General features: G+C 40.9%; 1 protein-coding gene across 3 annotated transcripts in view; it reads right to left on the bottom strand.

The window, feature by feature from the left end:
- SLC12A2 (solute carrier family 12 member 2) overlaps positions 1-24684 on the bottom strand; it is a 64650-nt gene extending 39966 nt beyond the window's left edge. For 2 of the 3 annotated variants that reach the window (XM_074812027.1, XM_074812026.1), the window contains exons 1-6: positions 23895-24684; positions 6554-6673; positions 4539-4614; positions 3863-3958; positions 2374-2513; positions 741-851 (exon numbers count right to left, since the gene is read on the bottom strand). In XM_074812027.1, the coding sequence (XP_074668128.1) occupies positions 741-851; positions 2374-2513; positions 3863-3958; positions 4539-4614; positions 6554-6673; positions 23895-24473 (1122 nt within the window). In that variant the 5' untranslated portion in view covers positions 24474-24684. The remainder of the gene's footprint in view (positions 1-740; positions 852-2373; positions 2514-3862; positions 3959-4538; positions 4615-6553; positions 6674-23894) is intronic. The other variant, XM_074812025.1, reaches the window with a different exon arrangement.
- Between the last annotated feature and the right edge of the window lie 1474 nt (positions 24685-26158).

Below are 26158 nucleotides of genomic sequence, written 5' to 3'. Positions count from 1 at the left end.
AACAGTGAGCAAACTACACTGCCTACTAACACAGAACAGAAAACTAATAAGGCAACCTCTATATTAAGGTATCCTAGGATCTGTACGTGTTTGTTTCCACAATCAGAGTTGACCTAAGACCATGCAGCCACAACAACATGAGGAAAGTAGGTTCCCCCTCTCCAACATATTCATCACCACCAATGTTCACAGCCTTCCTCAATGCTGGGCCTAGTGACTTCAGACTGGCTGGCTGTTTCCAAGTCAAAACAAAACCAGAAAACAGTGGAAGGGAAGGTGACAATACTGGCTTTGAGTTAGAAGAAACTACATGGCTTTAGATTGGCTTCAGCTCCAGCCCTCTGTTTTCCATCCACAGAGCTCATCTGAAGTTCCCAGGGAGGGAAAATTCCCATGCTAATGCTCTTACCTTTTCTTGTTGTGCTGTAGTTGCCCAGAAGAGGATAATACCATTAACCCACCTGACAGCGTCATTAAGAGTAGATTATGCCGGTTTTTAGGTTCTCACAGATGCTTAAACTACCAGTGGTGCAAAGTGGTCTAAGGTCTGAAATGCTGTCCAGACCGCATATGCTAGTGCTAGACAGAACTATTACATAAAAACTGCCCACCGACCGACTTCTAACATACCATGCATGCTATTCTGAGTGCACTAAATATGTTAAAGATAAATCAAACAGCTGAGGTGTAAAATGGAATCAAGATTATGAAACAGAGAAGAAAAGGAGATAGTTCCTTACTTTTGCTTCCCATTCCATTCCAGCAACAGAAATACCCAGCAATATAACCACTGTGATAGCCCCTATGATTCTGATATCATTCATTTCATCAACCATCAACGTTCCATTTTCCTGACAAAACAAACAAACAAAAAAGTCATACATTTTTATCAACAGCTTCTTCCCTACTGCAGAATAGCATTTTATTGACTATAATTTATTATTAGAGTTAACCTCTATAGCACAAATTTACTCATTTCCTAAATTCCCTGTATGGACACAAGTAATTTGTTTTTTGCCTTGTTTTACATCACCGAATCTTCTAAATGCAAATGATCATTCCTATTCATAGGTCATCCCCAGAGAGAATGGCCTGTCTTCAACTGCCAGAGAATTAATCAGCAAAGCAACTGCTACCATCTTGCACCTATATATGTATTTTACTTCTTGTTCACTATTACTATTAATGCTTTTAGTGTATGCCAAACTTTTTCCCATCTACAAAAAGTATGGTTGAGTTCTTTTCAGTATTACATTTAATCAAAAAAATTCAACACACAAATAATACTTGGTTGTACTTAAGGGATTGTTTTTAATAAGCAGAACTCCTTTGAAAATTAGCTTAATATAAATGACTATCACTTACAAGAAACAGTTCACCAGTAAGAATCTCAGCATTAAAAACTTATGATTCTGCATCATGTATATGTACTGCTACTCTTCTTCTCAACAGCTATCTTGGACCTTACCAAAAATTATGTAATTTATTTTCACAGGGAGATAAACAATATGGTAAGTTTCCATTTGACACCAGTAGTAACCTTGTACCTCATTCCATGTCTTTGGACTAGTAAGGGCAACCCCCAGAATCAGTACAGGCTGGGGGATGAAGGGATTGAGAGCAGCCCTGCAGAGGAGGACTTGGGGGTACTGGCGGATGAAAAGCTGGACATGAGGCAGCAATGTGTGCTTGCAGCCCAGAAAGCCAACCATATTCTGGGCTGCGTAACAAGAAGCAGGGTCAGCAGGTCAAGGAAGGTGATTCTTCCCCTCTGCTCTGGTGAAAGCCCACCTGGAGTGCTGTGTCCAGCTCTGGAGTCCTCAGTACAGGAAAGACATGGACCTGTTGGAGCAAGTCCAGAGGCAGAGGAGGGCTACAAAAATGATCACAGGGATGGACCACCTCTCCTTTGAGGAAAGGCTGAAAGAGTTGAGATTGATCAACCTGGAGAAGAGAAGGCTCTGGGGAGACCTTGCTGTGGCCTTTCAATATTTATAGGGCACTTATAAGAAAGATGGGGACAGACTTTTTAATAGGGCCTGTAGGGATAGGACAAGGGGTAACAGTTTTGAACTAAGAGAGGGTAGATTCAGACTAGATATAATGAAGACTTTTTTTACCATGAGGGTGGTGAAACACTGGAACAGATTGCCCCAAGGAGGCTGTAGATGCCTCATCCCTGGAAACATTCAAAGTTGGGTAGGACAGGGCTTTGAGCAACTTCACTGAGTTGAAGATATCCTTGCACATTACATGGCGGTTGGACTAGATAACCTTTAAAGGTCCATTCCAATCCAAACCATTCTGTGACTCTATGATTAGACGACAGATCAAAGGACAGTGTAATCAATATAACCACTACCGTCCATATACCTTGAGCAGCTCCACAACTGTCTCTGCAAAGCCAACAACATACATCGCTACTGCAACAGCATTGGCAAAGGCAAAAATCAGACCTATGGCGCCACCAAACTCTGGCCCCAGACTTCTGGAAATTAAGTAATATGCTCCTCCTGAAAGAAAAAAAAAGTAGAAAAGACAAAAAAAACACTACATGAAGGAGTCTAAGAACAGACAGTCATCAGCAATTTAAAGTTTACATGGACAAGATGCTATTTATTCTTGCATCTTCCTTGATGTATTAGAAAACAGCAAAAATTCTGCATTTTAGGGACAGGCATGGAATTTGCAGGAATACATTTCAATTTTTAAGAAGAGACACCAGTTGAAAATATCACCTGACTCATGCACCACATTGTATTACTCAGCTATGCAACCAATTCTGTGGTTAAAAAACAAATTGTAAAACACAAGCAGCAGTATTACTGGGCTTTTTACTTCAAGCTACTCAAAACATCTGTGCATAGTTCATAGTAAGATTTTCATAGAACAACTCCGATTTTACTCCACAGTTTTTCCCATTCAGCTTTTCTAATGAAGTATTATTTTGCAATGATTCTTAAAATAGAAAAAGGCTCTCATAAGAACAGGAAAATCCGGTACATATAATGCAATTTAAAAAAAAAAAGAAAGGGCATTTAGAAACTAGGCTTGACATAATGCTAAGATTCATAGCTGATCCTTCCAGTTGAGACTGTTTACTTTGTGATAGTGAGGTTTTTTGCTTAATTCTTAAATCAAGAGAATTTTGTAATCTTCTATTTTAATTACACCACGTTTTCTACTAGCAGCAGTCTTGTAATATCATGAAGCAATTAAGAGTATGTCAAAGGCATCAGCCACTTACAAAATAATTTGTAGGAATTGCTGACAACAGAACACAAACTGTGAAAGAGAATGAAAACCATCACCCTCAGGGAAGCTGGAGATAATCAAAAGTTTGGAGAATTTATTTTTGTATATTAAAAAGAAACAGAACAAGAACATGCCCATTTGTATGCTCTCATATAGGTATAGCTTATCCTTTTACAGGATGCATTTTTTCATTAAGTTTTTTATTTCAGGACTGAACACATGCAAGAACACATGTACACACTTAATCAACAAGTGCAGATGGAGTAGAATATTAAGACCCTATTCATTCCTGGGTATGTATCTCTAAAAATGTTTGTATTCCAAAACTTACGAATAGATAATGTTTCTTTCAGAGTGGAAAAGCAAGCCACTAGTAAAATCAAATTAGTGGGCTAATTATTAACTTTTCATTAAATACATGATTGCTTAGTCAAATACAGAACATAAGGAAGTCTCTGCTCCTCCAAAAACTAACTCTTCCCTCCATTTCATCCATACTGTTTTTTCCCTAATGCTAAAAAAATGGAAAATAAATTAGAGGTTCCAGCCTTAAAGTGTACACTTCAGAGTGGCGAAAGCTTTAAAAGCTTTATGAAAGTAGGTTTACCTCCTCTTACAAACCCGTTTGTGGCTATTGCTGAAGTAGACAGGCCTGTAATAGTTGTCACAACAGTGGCCATTCCAATAACCAAGACAGACAGACCTTTTGGAAAAAGAGGAGAAAAAAGGTGTAAGTGTAGCACTATTAAAATGTACAAATCTTCAACTTAACTTTGTTTAAAGAATTAAGTCTTGCAAATACAACACAAATTCACAAAAAGGCTTCTTCACTCCCCTTTTGTACAGAGAAGTTTCCAGGATACAAACAAAACTGGGTAAATGTTCTCTTTAATCAGCAGGGTAAAAGCTGTATCCTAGAGCTTCAAGGAAACACGTGCCTTTTGCAGATTTTCTGCAGCCCAGTACTAGGTTAAGCCTTTGAAGAAAATTTTTTTTATACTACGCAGTCTATATGTAGATTTTAATAACCAGAGATCAAAAGTTTACCTCTACAGTTGACTGAAGACTTACAAATATCAATTTCAAATTACGTATCTTATAGCTAAATGAGAAGTCTAAGTAACTTCATACTGCTTAAAGTTTTGAGAAGGGTAAGTTACCTTAAAAAACTGGCAATATTAAGTCATTTTCTACCCCTGATTAAAGTGCAAGTTCAGAATCACACTTCCTTTGGATCACATTTGAAAGTCACTGAAATAAAATTATAGCATTAGTACACATACCTATCCCAGCTTGTCCTACAATCCATGATAGTCTGATGAAGAGCATCACACCCCAAATATTTAACATACATCGTACCTAAGATAAAACAAATTTTACACAGATTAGGTCTTACATCTGCAGTCATTTCCACTAATTCTTCACTTCAGTTTTTAACGTTGTCAAAATTATCTTTCAGTCTTTCCTCACCACTTTTGAAATTATTTCACAAGAATAGATTTTTTCATTAGGTAAGTCTAGGTTTGATTTAAAATAACAAAAGGGAACCTAAATATGAATAAAAATTTACTATCTTGAACATAGATAAAGTTTCAGTACTTCAGTATCTGACACCTGTAGTATGTTTTGACCAAACAATAAAAACAATTTTTACCCGAACCTTTAGGATCCGAAATTCAACTACAGAATACATGACTAAAAGTAAGATTGTAAGGTCTACAGTGATTGTGAGGTCTACAACTCCCATTCAGATCTCCCACAAATCTCCCAAAAAAATGCACTAAAGCAATACCCTACTAAATAATTTATTTTTTTAAAAAAACCAACCACCCCACAATTTCCCAGTCCTGTAACTTTTGTATCTTACAACACGGCTTCACACTAACAGGACGGGGGGTGTTTATTTTTTCATCCTTGTTATTTTAAACTCTTAGTCCTCAGTAAAATAGTTTGCAATGTACAGAATTTAGACAGAAGACTAACAGAAGGTCTTAGGTCTCTCTCTTACCCAAAGAGTACGATATCAATCCTACGAAAAGTTTAGCTAGTCATTAGTACTACAAGGGAGACAAGGACCTCTCCAAGATTTAAAAAGTCTTTTGCAAAATGTAAATCACCTGAGCTGGAAATATTCACCCAGGTGGCTTATGCCTACTAGGAAATACTAACTGCAACTTTCAAACCACTGGAAAGGAGGGGACCGTGCTCCTTGAAACTTTATTAAATAGACTTTGGACAAAAATGGTCAGCAACGTTTATCTTGTAACTCTTTAATACTTAGAATTGCTGCTTAGAGAAATAGTCCAATATAGAATATGGGTTTGGAGAAATTCAAAGTCAGCTTCATGACCTAAAATGAACAACTCTGTCCTTGGTTGGGGTATATCAACAGAAGTCCATAATACCTGCTACCACAGGTACTCTCCTTCTCCCAAGGTAGAGAATATGGCCGATTCAAGACTTGTAAGAAAGTTGCTACACAGAGTGGAAGCTTGCTGAACACTAAAGGTAGGTATTCTGAATGCTCAAGTTCAGCATGTTTTAACCAACTGTTGCATCTGCAGCCTCGACTATAAATTCTTTTAGCTTTGGAGAGTACATATTAATCATGGTTTCTCTTTGCTAAAATATTAAAAATAAATGAGTATGTGCTTATAATAACATTCCCCATGTCACCCTTAATTTTTCACTATGCCAAATGAGGACAGACTCAGTTTTTTCCACCATGACTACATTGTATTTAGTGTTAAGACTTCCACAGCTTAGGAGAAGATGACTTTTATAACAGGTTCAACACAATTTAAATATCTAATCCTGCTCAAGTTTTGCCATATACGGGTAGGTACTCTCCTCAACACATTATTTTTTTCTCCTCTAAAAATAAATAAATAAATAAATAAAACTCAAGTTTCCTAGCACTTCAGACCAAAACTTTACAGATCCATAGGGAAAACACATTAAGTGTATTCTCTCCATTTGCATTTGTCTTTGTCACTTAAGATTCACATGCAGTTTTTCTACTACATAGGAATACTTACATAATCTTTTTTCTTCTTGGAAAGTACGCAACTTCAAAACTGTAAAACCTGTGCTAAGACAGCATGATCCCTTCAAACCTTGAAATCCTGAAGTATTTACTTCCTTAAAATTCAGTACAAGTAAGAGCAACACTTCCTAAAATTTTTCACACCTCATATAAACTTTTCTTTATACAGTGCTATCACAATTCCTCTCAAAAAAGAAGGTTATTAGAAAGATCATATCTGTAAGAAACAGAAGTACAATACATCAAACTTACCAATACACCTTTTATCCAGCCAAATTTCACCACCCCTTTGCTATCAGGTGTGTAAGTGGCAGCTGCTTCCCCAGCTGGTGTGCCTTCCTCACCATTTGCATAGCCATCTTCAAAGGGCTCCTTGGAAAAAAAAAAAGTTTATCTTTTTTTTATGTGATTAACAGAGTAGAAGGGGCATTTGATACTCACGTTGTAAAAAAAAAAAAAAGAAAAAACCATCTACTTGTGCAAACATAAAATGAAAGAATGACATGGCAGAAGTTTTAAGTTTTTCCTTTCTGTTCCTTGCATGAGGCACATCTCAGATTTCAAGGAATATAAAATATACACAGACAACTTCGGTATTCTGCTTCAGTTAAAGCAAACTGTTAGCAGTCAGAGTAATAAATAATAAATAAGAAGCAAACATCTGGTCTTTTAGAAAAAGAGCTACAATATTTCAAATGCAGTGACTTCTACATCACCGAAGTTTTACTTCTTAACCTGTATAAAAGCGTATACTGTTCTACCACAAGTCGCTGGTCTTCGCTATAGCATTTCCTGTAGTTTAGGCTTAGCTGTCATTTGATCAATTTTTCAGGAAATAAATAATTCATTTCCCTGCAAACTATTCTACTATTCATTGTAAGGTAATGCTGCTAGAAAAGAGGGTGGGAGAGTGGCATTTCAGGGAGAAGGAGGGAAGAGAAGTCTCTTCCCAAACATTCTTCCCTGTTTAAAAGGGAAGGATGACAGATGCAGAAAACATTAGTCCCATGGACAAAGACCAACTTGTGGCTTTTCTTTACAATTCAACTGTCAGCCTTACAATGCAGAAATCTTAACGTTTGCTATATATTAAAAAAAAATTTGTCTACAATCAGATACTTGTTCTATGCTCACTTTTCAAGAGGCAGTTTTGTTTTGCCAAGCCAGGCAAACACCTAAACATTTAAACACAAGTATTTCCCCATACTTGCTGTAAGAAATCTGCCAGAAGCACTCTAAGCAAAGTATGTTAGTTATCCAAGGCAACAAGTACAAAGAATGAATATACTAGAAAGACCCTGAACACCACACCATTCAGAGAATACTATTCAACAAATCAGTTCAAGAAGTATTTGAGAAGGAGCCTGCATCCCAGAGGGCTTAGAAAACATTTAGGCAATTACAGGTTCAATTCCAATGAGGTAAAGAGCAAAACTGCCATTCACTAAATAAGACATAAAATGAAGAGGTCCAAAATTATACTTTCAAGAAGTACGTTACATGCTGAAGTGACAAAGAAAGAAAGTTTCATGTGAGATACTTTAATAAATTCCTCTGCCTGACACCATCAGCACAGAGTCCAGAGAAAATATTTATAGAACTGTCACTTATGAAGGGTGCCATACATATCCCCTTACAATCAGCAGTAAACATACAAACAGATTAAAAAAAAAAAAATCGGATTATGTCAACCTTATCCAAAAGCCATTAGCACAGACTCATGTCAGTGCTTCTCTCACTCTGCATTATGAAGTTCTCAAAAACAGGTGTATTGCAACACATCTGGAGATTCTGTATGGCATAAGCTTTCCACCAGTAGGCAGAATCACGATCAGTTTGCAGATCATTATCTTTAACAGATAGCTTTCTTAAATATTCAGTTTTCTTGTCTCCAGAACGGATTAAAAAAAGTAAGATAGATATCTAAGTATTTTTTTTAATATGTATGTGTGTGTATATATATATAATGTGTTATATATATTAAACAGAGAACCAAAAGGAACATAACTGGGAATTACCCAACTTGCTGAACAGCAGCTCTTCTGGACAGAAGAGAACTAATGGCTGTAACTTCTTGGGAGATTTGCACAGCCTTTGACCAGATCAATCTATTATTTGTGTTGAGGCACCCAAACGTAAACCAAATCAAGCAAGGTGTGTGATCCATTTAGAACGGCAAGATGAACAGTGAGGACCGAAAAAGAGAATTACCATGCTGCTACATTTAAGCTTTTACACAGAATTAGCTCTAGCATCTCTGTATCAAGCACAGTAATATTAACTAGTTTTAATTTAATATGTACAGCTACAAGCCACCCATTTGCTGAGCCTATGCTGACCTGCCTAAACCAGAACTGAGGAAATGGAAAGCCCTCTAATCAGGCTCCTCACCCAACTCAGACACACCTGAAGCTCATGACATAAAAGAATGAGCCTAACTACTGCCTTGCCCCAACACCCTTGAGCACTCGTCCTTCAGATGACTTTCCTAGAAATGCAGGAATAAACCTCAAAACTCATTCTAGGTATTACTGTCTCCCTCATCAGATTCTGCTGTTTCCAGAAGCACTTACCAGAAGTTTCTCTCTACTTCTCCCCTACCCATCTTCAGAAGTGGGGAGGAAAAAAGAAAAAAAGATACATTAAAACCAAGGATAGGTTAATAAACATCTTCACCACCATGACAACAAAACCTCCAATCAAGTATGCAACTATTGACTGTCTACTAGTATTCCTTCACATAAAATCCATTCTTATTTCTCACAGAAAAACATCACATTATACTTGAAACAAACTGAATTTTAAAGGGAGTCACATTTATATTATGTAAGTAGTTTTTATACTTTGGCCAAGAAAACTGCCAACATTTGATAACATCTTCTGGTATTACAAAAAGGCATGTCATGTCTCCAATAAGAAATAATAAAATTGTTCTTTGAAAATACTGGTCAGGGAGGACCAGGGAAGGGCTAGAAGAAATCTGTATCACTCCTGTGAGGAGTACTAAAATATTGAAACATTATATGCAACTAAAGTAGTTAATGCTGTTAATGAGTCACAACACTTTTTTTCTTTTTTCTTTTAAACAAGCTAGAAGTTTTCATTTACTGCACATTGAGGTTTTAAGAGAAGGTGGAGAATATCCTTGTATCTAGTATAAGAGACAATTATATACTTCAGCATATGATCATGGCTGGCCAGGTATTGGTAGAACCTGTATACACTGACAAGATGACCTCCAGAGGCCACTTCCAACCTCAACCATCATGTGATAGCTATGTATTTTACTATAGTGCTCAAACAAGCCCATAGCTCAGCCTGTTGTGAAGGAGATAATGGCTCACAACTGGTATTTTGAGTTATCAGTTACCAGATCAGCTTCAAGATATGCACACTATGAACACAAGAAAGTTTTGTTCTGTATGTCTCATCTCTCCACACTATGCAATATTCCTTAGGAAAATATTTTGAAGCACACACAAAATGTAATAACTGAAAGGTTACTGCTGGTTATCAGTGCTAGTGGGTGCCCAGTAAAGCACCAGTGAGAACAGACATTACAGAGTGTGGGCACAAAAGAATTCCACTACACAAGGCTTCAAGTTCAGCCCTCCAATGTGAGATTAAGAAAGCTCCACTGTGGTCTCAGCTGTAAATAAAGCAGGCGTAGTATTTTTCATGCTTGTGCTCATGAGGAAACAATGCTTCTACTCAAGCCACATACTGAATGGAAAAAAAACACACTAGCACTATTTTAGAACAGCAATGCACGTACGATAAGATCTCTGTAAACAGTAAAAAGCATTAACATACTGGGGATTTGGAGGAGGTGTAACAAAAGGGGAAAGAAAAGAGAAAGTTTTAGCATTTCAGATCAGAAATACTTTTATTAGCACAACTTTTTAATCCAAATAGTGTCTTTTATCTAACCAGTCTAAAGAATACTCAGACTTACGATGTTCACTTGCACTGTTAAAGGAAAAATAAGATACATTTACCTGTTAACAACTCTATCAGACACTGATAGAAATTTAGGCAAGAAACAGTTAAATTCTGTTCCTACACAGAAATTTCCACTGCTGTATCACAGTGCACTGAAAAGCACAGATAATCTACTATTTCATCTCCAGTACTGGATCACAACAATAAGTTATTTGTGCCAATTGTGAATAGCCTTCACATTTATTAGAAGTGGATTAGAAATGAGAAAAGACTTGTTAGCCAGAACAGATCTGAGATTTTTCACACAGAGTTTGAAATACAATGGTGCATGGAGAAGTTTCTCATTGGTAAAAATTGCTATTTAGTTTTACTGAGAGTTCTTGAGAATGGTGTGTCAAGCTGCACATTTATTTGTGGTGAACTTATCTAGATCCCATCTTAAAGGCAACATACTTAAGCTGTGTTGAACTGTATGAGGTGGTACCAGAATAAATGCACATGAATTCTTCTGCTCTTGCTTCTTTTCAAGTATCACAACATGGAAGACCCGAGTAAAGGATGAGACAACCAGCAAGTTTGTATCTAAGACTCCATGGTTTATCTTCAGGCAGACTGCTTTCTTTGCAGTCTGTCTGATTTGGCATGTCCCAAGTAGTAACTTCTTCAGGTAATACTTCCTATTGCCATTACTCTTGTGCAAAGACAGGCGGCCAAAGAAGCACTTGAGACTAGAGCCTTTAACTGTTCGTTTTCCATCCCTCAAGTTTGACTAGTTACGAGTTTAGCACATGCCATACAAATACAAATTCCTTAGAAATGATTCATAACACTAGTTTTTTCTTGTCTTAGTAGGATACAATAGTGAAGCTGGTTTAAATAGCTAATACTATCAAAAAGTTTAAGAAAATCAAGAGCCTCATCTTTTCAAGCTCAAATTTCTGAAAGGAAATATAAAAATGGCATTCTACTACATTTAACCTAGAGAATAGCTGCTTATATTTAAAACTGCCTTGTACTTACATATTCTGAAACTGAGCATGGTGCTCTCATCATTTAAGATGCTTACTGAAGACAGGAAATAAGGGAAGCCACCTGAGAAACATGTGTCACCAGCAAAGGCACCGACAGAACAATTCTATACAGTAGTAGGTTTCTGTCCTCACCAGCTACAGTCAAAGCCTCAACAACGGGATCAGGCTTTTACCTGCTAGGAGCCTTGGGGTTAGAGATGTTTGTACCAGTCATCACAGACAGTGGAACCCTTCACAAGAGCAAGAGACTTGCACACATCTGCACTCCTTCACTGCACCTTCCAGTGTTACTGCCAAGCTGTTTACTGCAGCTTACCATACAAATTTCTTGTTTCCACCTCCCAAAGGATAACTTTATAGGCATCGCCGTTTTTAAGAAATTCCTTTTTGTGTAAGGAAGCAGATGCTAAAATGTACTGATCCAGGCGTAGCAAGCCAACTGTCTCAACAGTGGAAGAATCATTAACTTGTAGAGACTATACTCCTAAATAGCCCAACTCTATAGCTGCATACAGTTAAGACTATGGTTACTCAAGCACAAAACTTGACAGTATAGAAGATCTTCAGAGTTAACACAGCTCAAAACAGACATAGAAGAAAAGCTTCTAAACATTTGGTCTTGCTTTTCTAATTCAAGCACACTTTAGCCTGAGTGTGGATAAAAATGACAGATGACAGAAAGTTATCAAACAGCAGCAGAATTAGTAAACTTTTTGCCCCAAAAGATGGTAACACTTTGCATGAATTTTAAAGACTACAGATCTCTCCTTGGATGAGCAAGCCTTCCACTTTCCCTTCTGGAATGAACTTTTGGATTCCTCCTTCCACCTCACCTGTGACATTTCTCATGATCTGAATAAAAGGTTTAGAAAGTGCTAGACATATTGTATGCATAGAATAACTGCACAGAATAATCCTCCTGTCATAGGTGTTTATCTCTGATGCAACAGTGACAACTTTTGCATTTGTACTGGTACAAATATATTTAAGGGTGATACTCTACTAACAAAGAATAAACCAGCATTTGAACATTGACTGTAGGACACTGAACTGTACCAAATACATCTGTTCTTTAAACACTGCTTTTGCAGTATGCTAATGCTTACAGTCACACAATCCCCAGTTTGTGCCTAAGGGTCTTTGATAAGCTGTTTTTATGTTTTAATGCTTTTATCTGACCAGTGGTGAAAGAACCAAGAGCACCGAGTTTCCTTTCCAAAATGTCTAAATGGTTTTAAGCGTATTGCTGTCTAGGGACACAAGAGTCTTGTGATCGTCTTGTGATCAACACTTTATCGAGAAAAGTCTCAAATTTGATTGTCTGACTGACAGTACAAAGTATTTCAGTACTTAAACATACAAGAAGAAAAATAAGTTCTCACCAGTCTTTGACTTGTTCTGGTGACACTGACTATTGTTTGCAACCATTTTTTCAAACAACCACTGTTCAAAATGGCTGAGATACTATTGTTAACTTTGCTCTGTAGACTAACACAGCGAGTTTTTAATACTAAGTTTGAAAAACACCTCTGACAGGTCTGACAGTTTTCAAGTGTTTTTTGTAAGGAAAATAAACTGCTCTAAAAGGCAGTAGGTAATTACTTTTAAAATATGTAACACTCTCTTAAAGGTCAGTACTGGCATGGACAGTCTATTTTGTAAACTAGTAACACTAGCAACATTGCTGTTGACAAACAGCTATTTTCTTCTCTATACTGATCAGTTTCAGAACTGCTAACCCTAAAGCTTTGTTAGATATCCTCATAGCTTTTATTTATGCCACAATGAACTTATCTAAGCCTCCCTCCCACTAAAACCCTAGAACTATACAGTAAATGTCAATATCCAAACCTGACTGAAACAGTTCTTAAGAAAGGTAATTTGCCCATTTAGACCTATCAAATGATGTAGAATAATCTTGTTAGACCTAGGAGCTGGAATTAACACAACTGAAACTCAATGCCCACAAAAGCAAAGCAATAAGGAAAAAAAACCCATATGCTGTCTACATCTCTGTCTACCCTTGAAAGAACTCTTTTTCCTGCCTACCCTAAATACTTTCAGAAAACTTATCACCTTGTTACACACTAACAGCTGAAGAGGAAAGATTACAAAATCAGAAAAGTAATTCTGTAATGAGTAAATCAAGAAAAAAATAAATCTGTGGTACAGCTGAACTTTGAATATTGCATGCAGTTCTAGTTCTTTCTCAACAGTCATCTGCTGGGGTAAGGATGGTGATAGCATAATCACGAGTCAGTATGGAAACTAAGAACTAGTGTGCCCAACTCCCAGTTAATGCTTCATAATAGCCCTCATTCTGATGAAAGAGCAGTGAAAGTGCATATTCTAAAACTGAAAGTAGGTTATCACTTTCTACATCTTAATTACATCACTAATTTACATCTTACCAATAGATGTAATAGTCTGAATCTCTGGTACTTCAAACAGGGTGATAATCCAAGTGAACAGTTACCTTTCACTTAAAGATTGCTACTCATAAAGCCAGTAGCTTCCACAGACACCTAGAACAGACTACAAATTCCTGATAATTCATTAGTTAAAAACAAACTTGCCAAGTCAGCAAAACAGATTCAAGTGTTCAGGTTTTTCAAGAGTGAGATGGGAAGCTTGAGTGATTAGTATTGCTACCAGTGGAAAAAACCCAGTCAGGTAGCACATAAAAAAAAAAAAAGTGGCAGAAGACATGTTCAAGACATCTATCTCAGTCTGCCTGAACACCTTCTTAGCATTTTCTTTAAAAAACAAACTCAAAACCCACATACTTTCAGGGAACATTGCTGGTCATTAACAGCAGTTCAGAAAATTCAGCAGTCATACTAGGTAGCTGATTGCTTAGTTTTAAACCAGAAATGAATTACAGCAAATTTGCTAATAGAATTTACAATTCCCACTCCTTGCTTGAAGCACATGTAAAATGCTGCTACTGTACTGTAGTTCCATTATCTTTACAGTCATAACCTAAAAAAAGTCTACTAACCCATTAAATGGCACCAAGCAGTTACCTACAGCAACAGGCGATAATTTACCCAGATAAAACATGACCTGTTCTTAAAACCCAGGATTCCTTGGAATCAAACATGAACAGCTTTAACCACTGGTTATTTGCCTCAATCAAAGGAAATCCTTTTCAGGTTTGCAGCCAAGAGACCAAAATTTAAGTGCTTTGGCTCTACTACCTTCTCTACAATTACAAATTTCAAATATAGCAGCAAATGCTTTCACCATCCACTTCCAAATATTTTAAGAGACTGCATCAAACACAGAACATTAATGTTATCTTAAGCTGAAATTAAAGTCTGTTGTACCTCGATTACAGCAGAACAATTTTAAACAGAAGAAATTTATAGTTACAATTAACATGTCAACTGAAGAATTAGCCAACTACATGTGTCTGCCATCAGTGTCTTGTAACTCAATACTGCCTTTAACAGAGAAACATTAAGTCATATTCTCTCTGTGTGTATATATATATATATACACTGATTTTCAAAGGCATTTTTACTTTAATTCTTTTAAAGAGATACAGAATCATGTATTCTTCCTCCCAGCTTTACCAGTATGATGCATTAACCAGGCTAGCAAGACTGTTAATCAGGAAACTTACTCAGGTAATTGACTTCAGCTTAGGAATCGATTGTTGTCTTGCAAGGTGGTATACTTACAAAGGATAGATAGGAGCCTTGTTTATAAAGCTCACCACCACTTAATGTCTTACATGCATACAGTTTTTTTGACTGACCTCTAAGCTTACTAACCACGTGAAGGCTATGGACTTTTCTCTTTAAAGTAGGTGACAATGTTCCTCCCCTCCTAATACAGGATGGATACAAATTATAATCTAGTAGAATTTTGCTTGAAGGAAAAGGTCTGGAATCAATTCAGAAATAAAGAAACAGTAAAAATGCCCATACTTCAGAGTACTTTAACTGGTGAAAATAGGCAGAGTCTGGTCCTTAACTGATCTTGATGAACTTGACTGTCATAGCAGTAGTCCACAGCTACCAAATGTCATGTCACTTAAGTAATCCAGGCATTAAAACATTGCATAATATTCCAAGGGTGATCTCATCCCTTCCTCTACCTGCTTTCTCTACTGAATAACCAGGAATTTTGAGATTTCAGCCCTTTATAAGCAAAAAAGTTTCAATGCTTTCCTAAGCATAACATCAAAATAAAGTCTCTCTCAAGGTAGATTACTAATCAGTGCCTCTGGAAACAGTGATAGTGCCAACACCATTTGATCTAGTTGTCACAACATCAGCATAGGAAGTTCAGATTCAAATCTTTGCATTCCTAACAGAGAAGGACTAGCCATATTTACAGAAAAGTTCCAGAGGAAAGCAGTAAAGTCTTGAGAGACATGCAGAGGCTGAGATCTGAAAGCTTGCAGCCAGTATGGTGTGACTAGACAGAATCCTTTCAAGTAGTTTTTACATGTGACATGGCAGCAAAGTTTTGTTGACATCTGCAGGTATGCAAGAGCAGTGTCCTATCTGAAATAAAAGTAGTATTTCTTCTCTCCATACCAAAAACATTACTTAAAGAACAAGAGCATTTTGCAGAAGCATCAAGATGAAGAAAACTCTCTACATCTTGACATCTTGATTCATACATGCCTCCATAAGCACAGGATGATATGAATAGTTTGGGAAAGTTGATGAGAATCAGGTAAATGAGAAAAGACCTCTGTTCAGCAGCTAATGCACTGTAGCTACCCCACGGCAGACCCACAACACTTATGGTCTGCACTCCCAGAAACATGGGAGACAAAGTCTTTCCTGTCAAGGAATAGTCAGCATGGTGTGCCACCACAAAAACCCACAAACCTCCTTTGCCAGTCTCTCTACTTGTAGTTAACAGGAAATTGTGCCATTAACATCTGGTCACAAAAAAGGAGGCATGACTTGCTGCACAAGGGGCAACCAAGCCATCCAGTTTAAGAGGAAGAAATACATTCACACCTCAAGAATACACATCAGTTCTGGTTTTGATTCACTGGTCCTTCCCCACCCTCTCCAGAACCAAACTGCGAGTTTCCCTAGTGCACCAATGTATTAGATCCTTTCCAGAAGAACCATTGTACTGTAAATGATTATCAAAGTAATTATTCATTACTGCACACTGACCATCATATTCCTTTTGATATCCATTGGCATGAAAATAGAAGTAACACTTCTCAGGAAAACAGATCCAGGCTCTGAACACAGGTAGTTTTCACTTGATTACCTGACAAACATAATCCTGATACATCTCTAATGTTAGAGACCTTTTAAGTATTTCATATAATTTTCTTGTTCTCCAAAATGAAGCAGATGCAACATTTGATTGCATAAGAGCTGAATTAAATCCTATTAGCAAGCCTCTTGCATAGCAGTTTTGCACATTCCAGTATAGTCCAAGAAATACAACGTTTGGTTAAGTACAAAAGAGAATTCACTTCAGTCCTGCTCATGAACGTTTTCAACACAGCAAATTCCCAAGTCTTCTTCTATACTCCACCCCCTAAAAGAGATTAATTTGAAACATTCTTGCTCCTGACACCTTTCAGTTTGCATCTGCTTCTGCAAAACAGAATGATGCACTTTCCGTTCAAGAGGTGGGGGATGGGGAGCAAGTATACCACACTATGCAGCAGTAACCTTAATAAGGCTTTGCATTTTAATTAGAAGTCTAGCTCTAAGTGTAGTAAATTCATGAAAAATTACATTTAACCTAATGTCTTACAACATACTTAACAGCCCATTGAAATAATATTAAAAGTCAATTAAGTACTGCCTGAATTTTTAATATCATACCATGCAGTGGTGGATACAGCTACAGGCACAGCCCTTGAGCCAGCACTGAGCAGAGCTGTTACAGTCATGCAGCACAGCACTCACCTGTACTGGCACAGCACTACATCCAAGCCAAAGCTGTCAAACTGCTTACAGCTCAAGAGCAGTATTATTCAGAATAGTCTTAGGAGTCCCTCTACAATGTAAACCCTCAGAATAAGTTGAAACATTAACCTAGCATGACAGTTTCTGTACAGCTGAAACAGAGACTGCTATTTTCTTTGAATTTAAAAAAACCTGAATAATCTGAAATAGAAGCAGTTCATTTGAAGGAGGAAAGTTAACTAGCAAAATGAAGATGCAAGAGATAAGCTTCCTTATTAGAATGGAATTTTAGGAATTTTTCACTTTTTTTAATTACCCCATCCTTAAGTCAGTTAGATTTATCAGACACAGATAACCCATCTTAGTTAGTTTTTATGCATAAAAAGAAATTTTATTAAGTTTATCAGGCCCAACCAACATGCTGAAGCATATCAAAGATGTTCCATGCACTCAAGCTGCAAGAACTGGACAGCTTCCAACATACTGAAAGGCAAGCAATTCTAAGTCAAATATTTTTTAAAAATTCTCAGTAGTGGGCAAATGAACATATTGTGATTGCTATTACCTATATCAAAAAGGAGGAGAAAATGGTTTTGTGGTTGCTCACGTATGAATATTATATGGGGCTTTAGGAAAAAATCTGAAGGCTACAACAGAAGATGTAGCACACTGGTTTGAATTACTCCTAGATATTGATCTTGCCAACCTCTTCCTCTGCAAGAATGTTCTTCAGGAATGAAAATTATCTGAGGTCTAATCAAATGCAGCACCAAAAGTAAAAAAGTTAATCTGAAGATGAAGATTAATTCTGCAGCATCTTCCTCTTAAACCAGTTCTGAAGTAGCTTATGCTTAAAGAAAATCTGCCCAGATAGAGAGAAGTTACTGCTATTCTTTCAGGTTCTGGTCTTGAACTAGTCACTCCCACTGACAAAATGTCCTCTAAGATCGGTTTATTAAAAAAACCAAGCTCCTCCAAACAGGCACTCCCTCCTTCCTTTCTCCCTTAGTTGTACTCTTCTGGCAAATTACAATGCCTTTTCTTCTGACATGAGCACTCAAGGGGTTCATAGTGCACTGCAGCAGTCTCCAAGGGACGCACCATTGGGAGCATGGGAAGAAAATACTTTGTGTAATGTTAATAAAGTACAAAAGTGTTTCTGAAAAAGTTTCTGAAAGTGTTTATTTCATCTTTTGTCATCCTTTAATTTTTATTTTGTACAATACATAGTACAGGTATACAATTTGTAAGTAAATAAATAAATGTCTATTAGGGGTGCATGCTCGAAAATTTTTTTATTGATACAAGAGTGGAGTCAAAAGATTGTGGAGATCACTGGTGTATTGGATCAGGGAACTGATTCGCCACATCCAATGCAAGATTCTGTAGTTGGGTGGGGGGAGTGTTTGCTTTCTGTAAACCAGATCAGTTCCCAGATCCAATTTAAAAATACAAACATCACCACACGAGACAGAAAAGTTTAGACCTTTCAGCAGCAGTCCCCACTTGCGCTGTCAAACTACAACTTAAGAGTGCTGTTATCTCCAGCTTCTCCAAAACAAAACAAAAACAAAGTAGTGAGAGCAATATTAGCAATTTGAAGGCAGTTCAAGGACTTCAGTATTCCATAGGTGTTTTGGACTAAAGACTTACCACAAAGATTAGGTAAGAGAGATTCAAGCATCAAGCAATGTAAAATTACAAAACACACATGGTCCTTATAAAATACAAACCCTGACGGACTAATATGATTTACTGCTGCAAACAGAGCAGTACATTAATTTTTTTCCCCTTGATAAAGATGGTGGTAATTAAATGGGGTATCTGGATAAGCAAAGTAAAGATTCTCCACACAGATTGAAAAAGCATAAAAACACCACTTTGCATGATGCTGAAGTCTCATCTGAGTACAGGTGCATTGACCTCACTGTTTTTCAGAAGCGATGAATGAGAACAGTTACAAATTAAAGGCTTCTAGGATGTCTGAGAGCACGGAGACTAAAGAGTTTATCTTGTTTCTTTTAGTACGATGAAGCTCAGAAAGAAAATTTAAGTTCCGCTTACAAACACAAAGGAGAGCAAGAAGGAGAAGCAGCTATCCAAATTAAACCACACTGACTCAAGAACTAAGAGACCTACTGACTGTAACCAAGATTCAGCAAGGTAGTACAATAAAAAACTATCTGCAAGAAGGTCTCAGCCTTCCAGCAAAGGGAGAGGGGGAGGAAGGAGTTTTTAAAGATAGACCTTACGTAACATGGTCAGCTAACTTGATAGCCTAGAATGAATCAGAATCATCTTTTGGCCTTTTATGCATCTTCAGCTGAGCTCTGTTTTCTCTACAGGCTAAGGAGACACAAACCAAGAACTGAAAAAAAAAAATTGTAAACAAATGTTAGAGGTGTAGCAGTCATTTAACATTTTCAATAGAGAATACATTCTTTGCTAAAAAGCAGTGCCATATCCAGCCTTTTCACTGCGCTTAAGTTAAACATTTTAACCTATCACGTAAGAGAAAAAAATGCAAAGTCACAAATCAAAGCCAGAAAGATAGTTTACAAATATTAGTCATCCATCTTGAGTAAAAACAAACAGAAACCCCTTCATTCTGCATCAAGACTAACAGTAATGTCTTCCTTCTTACTTCTGTCTCCAAATTCAGAGGACAGGTGCATGGATTTCTGTGTGGGAAGATGCAAGGCACACTTGTGTTTTTAAATGTCTTTGGGGTTTTTTTGTTTCGTTTTTTCATTTCGGCTGGGGGAGAAGAGGTGGTGTAAAAGTCTTCCTCTGAGATCCCTACCTTCTGGTCTGTCAAGGGAACCAACTAGTACTCTCAATGAGTATTTAACAAACAGAACAAAGCTACCAGTAGAGGGCTTTGCTCACATAACATCTACTTACCACAGCGGTAAAGGACTGCACAAAAGACTTACCAGAACCACTCATGTACTGTGTGAGTTCATTCTAAAAAAAAAAAATAAGCTCCCCAATTAAGGCAACGTTATCCAGAAAAACTGCAAATTAATGCATAGTAGTGGAATACTAAAACACAGTCCAATTCTGAATACTTTAAACCATAAGGTCTATGACATTATAGTATAGTCATTTTTACATTCAGGAAGACACAAAGGCAGATAGAATGTCTTCTGTAGGCTAGAGCTTTACTTACAGATGTAGCTGACCTAGGCAAAACACATTCCTAAACTGTAAGATAGAAAAACAAAATACTAAGAAAAGCTAGGACACTTAATCTTCCTACTGTCTGAAGGCGGGGGACGCCTCAAGAGGGTGGGAGACACCACTGCAACAAAAACCTATGTATGCTGTTTTCCTCACACTTCTTCGTTAATATCCATCCTCTCACTTCTATATCTCTGGAGACTAATGCTCCTACAAAGCATCACCTTATCTACGAGATTAGCAACTGTAACAGCATCACCAAATTTCCTCTATCATCTCTCTAAAGCAGAGTAAGATTAATGCACACCAATTTGTTAAGCAACAGATTGATCACCTTGGCTATCTACAGCCAACGATATACGTAGACAAGACCCCTCTCTTGAATTTAACAGGACAGACCAACATCAGTAGTATGCAATTCACCCACTTCAGAGTACTGAGGCATCACCCAAGTGCGTTTCCACATCCAGTTTCAAGCACAATCCCTTTCTTTTCTACTAGGAAAGACACTGTTGGAATAACCACATGAAACCTGAGGTGGTTAGACACCTATCCTACCAGGACAGTACAACGAACCCTTGTCAAAAGGTACCCCTTTTGTACATGTATGTGCATCTTCCTCCAACAGTGCTATTCTGTGAGAACAGATTCAGTGGAAGAATTAGACATATGAAGCTCATAAACAAAACTAAGAAAAAAACCCACCCTGTTCTATAATTGGTACTAGCATCAACATTACTATAATACTGCCTCAAAACCTTCATCTTTTAAAAGGAAAAAAGAATATCACCAACTTCAACTTCAAGATGAAACTGCTACATTCAAAGCAGCAAACCACATTGTTGGTGAACATATTTTTGCCCGAGTCTTAGAACAAAGTAACTGCCAACATTGATGCACTGGGTCAAGAAGCAGGGGCACAACAATAGGTCTTCACGTAGCATGAATTTTTTGTAATGGTACTAGAATGTTTATACCAGCTGCCCTACTAAGTCTTTGGCATATACTCTGTATAAATTTAGTATAAAAACCACAGCTAAAGAGCCAGCTTAATTTTACAAGTTTGTAAAAGTCAGTGAACTATCTAATGCATGGTATTATCCAACACTCGAGACTGTTACTGTTAGTCAGCAGGAACTGAAGTCACTTTGGGAATGGAGACAATAAGCCCTCTGGAAACACAGTGAAAAAAAGCACTATAGCTTTGTGAACATCCTTTATATGAAAGTACAGCGCCATCATGATTTAAAAGTTATCAGCACTCTGTGACCAGAAATCAAGTACATAATCACAGATGCGGTATATTTTATACTCCAGAGATTGGGAGAAATATAGGTATCCAATGCTATTAGTATGCATGACACACCCTTATTAAAAGCTTTTGTGCTCTCAACTTTATCTTTCAAACTGTTTTGATAAGTCCAAAGCAAAAATAATTGCTGTCCTTCTTCATATAAGCCTAAATGCTTGCAAACATGTTAACTGCATTGGAAATAATCCTGCAGCAGAACAGCTAAAATACTATGTAGAACTTCAACTTAACTTCCAAAGTTTATACCATGACAATTTTAAAAATTAATACTGAAGTATAATATCAAATATAACTGAAATTGCATAGGCCACCCTGCCCCCTTTTTTGCGAGGGGGGGCAGCACAACAGACAGGACATGACTTTTAAAAAACCTTCACATAGACACCTATCCACATTGCAGAACAAATAAATGACGTTTGAGAAATTAATAATTTGAGTTAATGCTCACAATGAAACTGTTCTGATAATGATCCTGTAATTAGGATGTCTACAGCCTCTGTATGCCACAGCATACCAGGAAAATTGCTTGCTTCTAGAAACTATAGTTCCAGAGTAAGTAGTTAGATTCCACATTGAAATGTCTTAATGGTGTCATAAAGAGCTTTCTTGACTGTTGAAATATAAACACAACAAAAACCTTTCTGCCAGGCTTAGAAATTGTTCTGCTTATAGAACAGAGTATCTAACAACCTGGTCATCCCATTATGGACCAGTAGTCAGAAACAGGGGGTGCAGGGCGGAAAGAAAAAAATCTGTGTGGTTACCCATATATTACACGGTTTATTTATAGCATGTCTAACTCCAGGCATGAGACAGTAATTGCCAACTTCCATTCCTTACTAATTTAGAATCAGACTACAGAACATCCTTTAACTCCATCAAGAAGGAACCTGAAAGGCAAGAGTAATTTGCTGTTATGGTTAGCAATTATTTTGATATCTAATCTTAGATGTTGCAAGGAAGTATCTCTATAGCACACCAAACAATTATTTCTGTCAGAACAAATGAAGAGTCAGTTTCAAAAAACCACACACTTAAAGAATCACCACACCCCCCAAAAAACCCCACAGATCAGTGCAGATGCACTGAGCTGCCTAATAATGCTGTGAAACAGGACAGTCTCAAAAGAGCAAACGTTTCCTCATGGAACTTCACCTATAAGGAGTGAAAGGGGGGATGAAAAAAGTTCTGGAAACAGAATATTCTTTACTTCATTAGGATGTGGCCCACGACTTCCTTTACTTCCCTAAACCAGCAGAAAAAACCCCTAGAATTGGACCTCTTAGAGCACAGTCAAATAACAAGAGGCAATTTTCAGACTGCAAGAAAAGAGCATTGCGATAGTTCGACGTGGCTTTAGTTTAGTCATGATAGTTTAACCATGATCTAAAATATACATCAAATAGATCCAGGTTCAGCTAAAGCTTGCCTTTTTATAAAAAAGCCTACAACGCAAATAATGCAAATAAATTTTCACTCTAACTCGTTTCCAGTAACATACCGACTAGTCCAAAATAGAAAAAGCTTGACATGCACAGCTTCAAATTTTTGAAGCCTTGATCACGACGCCCTCACAGGCAGGGCTACTCAGCACGGCTGGGAAGGCTCCCGCAGGAGCAGGAGCCGCGGCTGTGTCTGAGCAGCCGCCAGCATCACGCCAGGAGGCGGCTCGGCCCGGCTCTGCCTGCGCAGGGAGAGGCACGCGTTTCCCGCTGGTTGGGAGACAAACCTCTAGTCGCCGTTAAAAGCCAACGTACCCTTCCTTCCCCCGCCCCCCCCAGCATATCTTCCAAACATTTTCGTTTCTCTTCCCTGACTAATACCTCTCGCAGACCCCGAATTCCCTATCTGTTGAAGGCGATATAGACCAGAAGTGGAAAAACACTGCGTTTGTAACGGATCCTCTCTCGGATATGAAGAAAACATTTGCCCCGCTAACCTACAGCTGTAACTACGGGGCACCACCACGGGGACCGCCTCATAAAAGTATAGGGGGGAAAAACCCCACTGCGTCATGAAGGGAAGGAAAAACAAAACAAAAAAAAAGAGACATAGACGCAAGCCACCCGATGCATTTGCATTATTTGCGCCTCCTCGAGGCTCAGGGAGCTTTTCGCTTTTTCCTCCCACCGCTGTCGAGGCGCTCCGAGCACCCGCCCCGCGGCGCACGAGCGCGGAGCGCGGCCCCTGCGGGGCACCACGCGAGGGCCGGGGCCCCTCACCTTGTCCAGCTCATCGTGCAGCTCGGCCAGGCTGGGCCGGATCAGCTTCTCGCCCAGGTCGGCGGCCGTGTGGCGGTAGTGGTCGATGCGGGGCACGGCATCCATCGTATTGTGGCCGAAGGTGCGCAGGTAGTAGGTGTTGGTGTGGGTGTCGTAGTAGTAATGGTGGTGCCCGCCGGAGTGGAGGCTGCCCTCGCTCAGCACCGTGTCGCCGCCGTTCTGGAAACTGACGTTGCCGCCCTCCGAGCTGCCACCACCCGGCTCGCCGGGGCTCTCGTCGCCAGCCGACGGGTCCACGAAGTTCACCCGAAACCTGCCCTTCGCCTCCTCGCCGCCCTTCCCCGTCGCGCCGCCTTCCGCGCTCGCCTTGCGGGGCTCCTCGGCCGGGCGGCCGGCGCCCTCGGCCACCAGGTCCACCTGGAAGCGGCTCTGGCTCGGCGTGGGACCCAGCGGTCTGCCCAGCGCGCCGCCGCCCGCCGCCGCATCCTTCCCCTCCTCCGAGCGCCGCTCCTCGCCTGCGGCTCCCAGCGCTGCGGGGACGGGCGGCGGCGGCTGCTGCTGCCGCTCCTTGCCCTCCATGCTGCCCCTCGCCGACCGAGCACTGCGCGCGGCGACGGCCCCAGCGGCTCTGAACGCCCCTCGCGGCAGCGGCGGCGGCTCCGCCGCTTTAAACCGCCAACCAGCGCCCGCGGCTGCCGCGCGCCGCAGACAACACCAGGCGCCCCGCCCCGCCCGCCGCCGCAGCGCCAGGTGATGATGCCGCCGGAGCGGCCGCCGCCCCCTTCCCCCGCCTCGCGCCCCCGCGCCGCGGCACCCGGCCCCGCCGCCGCCCCCTCGCCCCGCGCTGGCCGCTCTGCCCCCCCCCCCCCCCGCCCCTGCCGCCTTCCTGCCGCCGCTCGCCTGCCCCCAGGCGCGCCCGCTATGCGAAGGCGCCGCCCGCCGCTCTGACAGCGCCACGCGGGGAGGAGCGGCCGCGCCGGGCGAGCCCACCGGGGCTTCAGCGGGAGGGAGCGGCGCGGGGCCCGCGGCCGGCGTGGGGCGACGGAGCCGGGAAAGAAACGGCCCCCGGTGCCCTCGCCTCCCCGCCCCCGCCCTCCGGCCGCTCCACCTGATCCCCCCTCGGCGGACACAGGAGCCCGGGCGGGAACCGGCCGGCGTCACCTCGCCGCGCCCGCTCGCTTCCCCGCTCGGGCGGAGGCGAGATGCGGGGGACCGCCGGCGCCGCCCGCTCCCCAGGCCCCGCCCGCTCCCGGCGGCAGCGGCTCCCCGGCCCGCCGGCGGCGCTTGCGGACAGGGCGGCGGCGGCTCCTCCCGGCCCAAGCTATGGCGGCCGCTGCATCCGCCCTGCAGGGAGGGGCGGGGAGGCTGCCGCGCCTGGCCGGGGCCGGGGGAGGGGGGGGGGCCGCAGCGCCGGGCGTTCGCCCGTCTGTCAAAGCCTCTTAGCCCGCCGGCCGCCGCCACATCTCGCGAGAGCAGCGCCGCCGGCGGGGGATGCGCGGAGACTTGCGCGGCCCCCGGCGGCGCCGCGGTAGGCGGAGCGGTCCCGCAGCACGTGGCGGGTGAAGCGGCTGCTCGCTCTCTTTCTCCCTCCTCATCCTCGCCTCCGGCCACTGCCCGAAGCGCTCCGCGGGAGGGAGGCTCGGCGGCCGCGGGGCTCCGAGGCCCGGGCAGCCTCGGGGCCGCTCGGGGGCCGCGGCCGCTGGCTCTGGCTCTGGCTCTGCGCTGCCCGGCGGCCCCTGGCCGGCTCACGGCCCTGCGAAACCAGCGCCCAGCCCCGCTGTGAGGCGCCTGCGCTCGGTCTGCGCCGCACGGCACCGGGTTGCTCCGCCGCAGCTCCCGGAGCAAGGAAAGGGCCGGGATGCGCTGCCTGGGTGAGGGAGTGTAGCCGTGAGGGGTGTGCCTGCGGGGGAGCGTGGGCCCGCCGGTGCCGGGGATGCACGGCAAAGTGTGCCCACGGTGACCTTGAAGGAGAGAAAAACGAGGAGCGCCGTTCTCATCTTCCAGCCTCCCGATCTCTTCGGAGTGTGCTGTAAAAATCATTTTCTCCTTGCCTAATAGATCTAGTGTCAGTAATAAGACTTTTTCTGTGTCCTGTGTTGCAGCTCTTCATCCCTGTTCTCTTAAATCGTATTCTTTCTCCAAAAATATACGTGGTTCATTAATTTAAAAAACGTGGTCGTTTTGCCTCCCCTCTCCTAGTGGAGGATAAGTGGCAGGATTAAAGCATTAAAGCATGGGAGGTTAGCTCTGAGGCAGTGAAAAAG

Source organism: Strix aluco, chromosome Z (genome assembly GCF_031877795.1).
Source record: "Strix aluco isolate bStrAlu1 chromosome Z, bStrAlu1.hap1, whole genome shotgun sequence".
NCBI classification, from domain to species: domain Eukaryota; kingdom Metazoa; phylum Chordata; class Aves; order Strigiformes; family Strigidae; genus Strix; species Strix aluco.
The sequence above is the reverse complement of the archived record's forward strand: the minus strand, read 5'-3'. Positions and strand labels throughout refer to the sequence as shown.